The sequence below is a fragment of the Photinus pyralis genome, unplaced genomic scaffold (genome assembly GCF_008802855.1).
Source record: "Photinus pyralis isolate 1611_PpyrPB1 unplaced genomic scaffold, Ppyr1.3 Ppyr1.4_LG1, whole genome shotgun sequence".
NCBI lineage: Eukaryota > Metazoa > Arthropoda > Insecta > Coleoptera > Lampyridae > Photinus > Photinus pyralis.
The window spans coordinates 62,425,363-62,431,470 of NW_022170249.1; the positions used below are offsets into that span (position 1 = coordinate 62,425,363).

The window sequence follows — 6,108 nt, forward strand, 5'->3', positions numbered from 1 at the left end:
GAGACACAAGAACTGCATCCTGCATGAATAAGAGAGCAACATATACATAAAAACTGCAGCGCGCCACGAATAAGAAAGTAAACAGATACAGCAAATCATCAGACTGTATTAGGTACTTCCTCAATCGAGCAACATCACACTGATAATCAACTCTCTCTCTCTCTCTGTTCACTGTTCACTGTTTGATAGGATAGGATCCTTTTAGTATATTCAATATTTTTTTAAAGTGTAAGCTGCAATACAAACTCCCTAATAACTATTTCTCCAGTTTGGGTAAGATTATAAACGTTTCAAAATAAGAGCATAGCATAAATCAATCACTACATTAAATGAACAGTTATGAAATATTTATATTTATTATGAGTAACAATGCTACAATAAATTAGCAATAGTAAATGTTTAAGATCATCATGGCAGAATTGAGGACGGATCATACATTCGATAATCACCAAGCAACTCCTACAATATTACACAGTAGGATGAATTGTTGTATAAGCTTTAGTTCTTTTTGTACATTTATATAAGCCACATAAAATAAAAACAATGCAAAAGATTCCATAAATTTTTAACTGGAAAAACCGGGAAGGAGACCAAAGGACTGTATACTGCAGTGACGCCTTGTCTGAAAATACAGAAGTACAAGTTAGTATCATTGTTTTACTTATATCTCAATAATATCAATCAAAATATTTGAAAATATTAAGGGCGACGGGAGAAATGCTATGGAGTCTTGTTTACATGTCTCGCTCTTGGTGCTATTCATTTGGAGACATGTCTTCGAGAAGATTCATGCAGCGACAACAAAGGGACAAACTACCAAGGGTGCTTTTAAATTATAAACATTCTCTCGGGCAGTGTCAGATCGCCCCTGACAGTTGAGGAAAAAAGTGATTAAATTTTGGGCTTAGAGGGTTAGCATTCTGAGGCGGGGCAGCACCAAATACATACTTGTGCTACTTCCTCATAAGTTTACGTGAGTTTATTTAAATTGAACCATTATAACAACAAATGACGAATTGATAAACACTCCAAATTTTATTATAATCGGCTCCACCGATTTTGAGATATCAACCTTTAAAGTGAGTGGGCTGTACTTTATATTCCTTCATACAATAATACAATACCAAAATTCTCTTTATGAGGTCTACTATCTTACCTACAACTGCAAACCCATAGCCAATATTAAAAGTACCCATTCTGTAAGAACATGTAGGTACAATAATTTCAAATAAATCGCCCGTATTTAAGTTGTAAACATGGATGTCGTCATCGGGATTGATTGGAGTTATAGCTCGGTTGTGTCGTGACTTCTGACGAGTAGTAATTACCATTGAGTTATGAGTATGGGCCGCAAACAGAAATTTTGGATGAGTCGCATCTAAAACCTTTCCTTCAATTAAAATTGGCTACATTAAATGCAGCCTTACTTTATCTACAAAAGAAGACAAACTTGACAATAATGGAACATGACTTAGCACAATGTTGAAATTCGTTATGTTTGCCAATTCTGGCATAATCGGCAATTTATATTGAAAAGTATTGGCCTTAACACATGTGACGTCTCGGTAAGTGATTACATCAGGTTGCGAAAAAGCCTTTGTAAACCGTTGTATTTTATGATATGTGACATAATCAGGATATTCTCCTCCTATATCGTTATCGCCGGCAATCCATATCTACAATCGTATAATGTTTAAGTAATAAACAAAGGGTTGTTACTCACATTCAAAACATTTTCTTGATTTTCAAAAATGTTATAAAAGCGATCAACATATAAGTTGAATTCTTTGTCATCTGCAGTTGAGCCTTCGTCCAGTAAATCGCCAAGGAATATCACAACATCAGGATCTATAAAACGGTATGCTTGCCAAAATGTTTTGGACAAGTATCTAAAGCACTGTCTCTAGAATTTGCTAAAAGTATGCCAGGCACTTACCTATCACTATCCCATATTGCTATCGAGGTTAGTTGGGGAACAACTTCATTATGCAAACCAATTAGTTGAGGGTCTGCAACTATCAGCATCCTTGTACATTTATTTCTATCATAACACTGTATGTCATGCCAATAAAACACCATGCAGTAATATGTTACAACTTCTATAATAAATACTAATAAAAATATTGCGTAGACATAATATATTGATGGATTCCGATTCCTCACTACACTAAATAAATATTTCGCACATTTCTTTAAACGTAACAGTAAAAGGGGCACCAAATGTACCATCTTGACTAACATTCAGTGCCATTATATGGCACACTTACTGTTTGTTATAATATTAAACTAACGCATTGTTCATGAGCAATTGCTTGAGCATAAATTAGTCTGAGCATAATATTTTTATTAATTATTATTAATGAGGTTATGTTGACTTCATCACTTCAAATACGGATGTTTTGCCTACCTTGATACATTTGACCAACCGTGATATACTAGATCTACCATAAAGACCAAATCGTAGTAGTAATGTGTTGGGTGCTCACTGCTCAGAGTAAAAAGAAAGATAGAGATGCTTTGACGTGCCATCATCTCGTCGTGTTTGTAAACATTGCAGGAAGCGAACTTGTCACATTTCGCGAGACGATTTTAATAATATTTGAAAGGATCTAAATGGATTTTTAAATATTTATAAGAGTTGTGAAACACAAACAATTGTAAGTTGAAATTAAACAGCTTAATAAAAAAATTTATGATAATTAGTGTCACGACGGCAACGCTGTAGCGATTTGTCAGATGACGATGTAGAATTTTAAAAAATGAGGTTGCAAAGTGTGCGACTGCCAGCTTCGTAATCTTCTACACCTCAACTCGTGTCACTTATGCAGGTGCAGTTACACCCTAATAAATCGTTCCCTGAAACTGATATATTTTCTTGACAAAAATGCTACTTGCTTCAAAAGTACCGTATATTCTACGCCGTTGTTATACTTGGACAAAAATTACTCTTTCTAAATTAATAAATCTAATTAGTTAGCAATAGTCAATAAGTTTTTATGATAGGTTCTCCTCTTAAATACCTCGGGTCGGACCCCACGTTGTTGCTAGTTCATGCGTTTTTTTAAACTTTGTTTGTTTATTACTAATAATTCATTTTTTACGTTTGGCATCTTGTCTTGAATGGCGGTCGTGAACGAGTCGCTCCATAAATGTGGTTATTTTCTGATATAATGTAGGTAGTAATCTTTATATTTCTTTATATCGTATTTATGTTTTGTATGCCACATTTTATATTTTTTGTGTGTTTGAATCTTTGTTTTTGAAATTTACTTCGTTTAATCGCAATGCATAATCACATATGTGATACCGTTAAACTATTGTTTGTAATTGTTTACGTTTTCGGTGTAATACTTGCTTAACTTATGTTTATTGATGTTGATTACTGGGTCTTGTCCCTGAAGTAACATTCATATAAGTTTTGATCATTTTATTTTAATATGTGGAAATTACGATTACCGATTCGTTTGATGTATGTACTGACTTGTTGTTTGTAACTAACCATTTTCTCCGTGAATGAAGCAGTCACGGGGGTGGTAAAAACTGTAGTCAAAATTGAGCTACGACACCTAATTCCGTGATTGTCTGCGACATTCAACTGTAGGCTCGAAAGGGGGCGAGATTATGCTAACCAAAGCTCTTCAGTTTAGAATCTATGTGCGATTAATGAGTTACGATTCGTAATTTCCACATTTCTAGCTAAATTTCCCTACAAGGCCATGTAATTTTCCCTCTTGCTTTTAACAAAAGGACTTTATTACACCAAAGATGAGTCACATCCTGTGTATTTCACCCCTTCTTAGAATCTTGGTACCTGCTTACCTGACCTATAATTCCCAAAACTTGTTTTTACCTATATGTTACCTCTTGAAGTTTACCTGCTACTTTTTGTGATGTTATAATTTTATGTTAGGCATTCACATCATTACAAACAATTAATTTTACAACACAATTTGATATTAATTTGACGGCTGGTTTTTCTATTGGTAAGTTCTTTTTTTCCTACGAGTAAAAAATAAGAGGAGAGAATATAACGGTGGTGGGAAATAGCATAACACGCGACGGAAGTCGTCAAAATATCACTTCCTTTGCGCTGGTCAGTTATGTCGACTTGAGTTATCATAAAACAGAAGAGACGATGTCAGTTTTGTTTTATTACACCACTGCCAATAATGACGCGTTTCTCCCCACTCTTCTCGCACTTTTATCGCTTCCTTTTTTTTTCATTTCCGTCAAGTCCCCTTTTAATGCAAGAATCTCTCCTTTTATTTTTTACTCGTAGTTTTTTTCCCAGCCTATTTTTATTTTTATTCGGTGAACTACCATTTTCAAAGTTTATTTTTGCAATGTAGTTTTGTTCGACTTAAACTTCCGAGCTTTCACAATCATTAATAATTGCGATCATTATTAAACAATCTTCAGGTCAAAGCGTTGTTTACAATTAACGGAAGGGGGCTCTGCCTTAGATGTTTTATCACGTGCCACTTTTCAAATTTATGCGGGATCTTGTTTAGTTTTGGAGGGAAATCATTCGGGTGGTCATTTTTAAACGTTGCCGGATTGACTTTATTTCCGTGTTGTTGTAGTGTGAAGTTAGCGTAGAACCTGGGGGTTAAGTACACTATAGTTGTATGACGTCACGGCGCAAACGCCTACGACCTCACTATGTGAGCAATAAAATTGGTAGTTATATTATTTTTTATTTTTGTAAGAACGATATTTTATGTTAGTCCTTAATAATGAAAAAGTAAAATGTCAACGCAACCCCTATTTGATAAATGTGGCAAGCTGACTGGTCAAGCATGCGCGATTCTGCACAGATGGGTGCAAGGCTCTTCAGGAATCGGGAAGGCAGTTAAGTTGGGTACGCGCTCTGGTCACGATCGTAAGGGATGCCTAGGTAGAGCGTCAGAGGAATTAGTGAGTTTGGCGTAGTTGCCCTTTAATGTAAGTGTCTCTCACGTATAGGTGGTGAGTGTATTGTGCAGGCTGTCGTGCTGGTATTGCTTCGTTGTTGGGCTATTGTAAAACCCCTGGCATATATCCTGATATATTCCTAGACTCCGGGAATCTTAATGAGCACGAGTTTATGACGTGGTCCCGAGTAGCTCTTGATGATTATACGGGAGGGACGTATCTAATGAAAGGTTTACAGTAGATTTGTCGCATTTTAACAATGAGTTCTGACTAACAATTAGCTTCCATTTAATTAGTTATTTCTCCTTGTTGTTAAAAATACCCCGTAATTACATTTTATTTTATTATTTTTATTTTTTTATTCATTTTATTTTGTTTTATCTTATTTTTTTCTATTTTACCTTTGTTATATTTTTTATTTTACTTTATTTAATTGTTTCTATTTATTCCATTTTCCATTTTTTGTTTTTAAAATTTTTTTTATTCCTTTTTATTTTTTATTTTACTTTACTTTATTTGAAAGAATCTTCTCTGGCACTTCACCGTAGTTGTGCGCAATTTTGGGTTAGTAACATTCAAAACACCCATGCAAGTCGTTAGTTTCATCCTTCCATGTGTTCAGTTTTAGAGCAAAAAAAAATGTTCTAAGTTCAACAACCAAATGAAACATTTTTGCTCCCCAGAGTATTTGGAAAACAATGTTTGTTTTGGTTTGTTCTGCAACTTGATTTTTTTAATACTTAACAATTGCCATTTCATTATAAGTTTCGTTAATCGATCATTAATTTCTTCCATTAGACGTTGACCCTAGATGTCTTCGGTGAGTATGGTGGGTAATTGAATTAGACTTTATAAATTTGGAATTATTGCGGTAAATATTACATATTTGATGACACACCATACGATATATTCCCATAAAATAGCCATGATCCTCCACAATCATATATCTACTTCTTTGCAAATTACGTACGGCAATTCACCCTATTCAGGTGTTTAAATACTATATTGTTATTTAACTAATTTAATTTATATTAACCACTCATTTGTGATTTCATAACGGCTACGAGACTGTAAACGCAAAGGAGTAAAAATTTCTCAATTGCCTTCATGTAAATTCAAAAAAACATGTTTTCAATGCTTAAAATAATGTTCTATTCTTTTTCAAAATTAAACTTTACAAAATCCATAAATTTA

At 34.1% G+C, this 6,108-nt stretch overlaps 1 protein-coding gene across 2 annotated transcripts; it reads right to left on the reverse strand.

Annotated features, from left to right (window-relative positions):
- Positions 1-330: 330 nt before the first annotated feature.
- On the reverse strand, positions 331-2,402 carry LOC116160139 (metallophosphoesterase 1-like). 2 transcript variants are annotated; one of them, XM_031473276.1, is made up of 5 exons: positions 1,937-2,402; positions 1,724-1,889; positions 1,428-1,676; positions 1,157-1,378; positions 331-622 (listed from the first exon to the last, which is right to left on the reverse strand). In XM_031473276.1, exons 1-4 carry the CDS (start codon positions 2,239-2,241, stop codon positions 1,325-1,327), a joined length of 774 nt encoding a protein of 257 aa, XP_031329136.1. In that variant the 5' UTR covers positions 2,242-2,402; the 3' UTR covers positions 331-622; positions 1,157-1,324. The 2 variants fall into 2 exon arrangements, with proteins under 2 accessions (XP_031329136.1, XP_031329135.1); XM_031473275.1 differs by having other exon boundaries at positions 1,157-1,385; positions 1,937-2,391.
- Between the last annotated feature and the right edge of the window lie 3,706 nt (positions 2,403-6,108).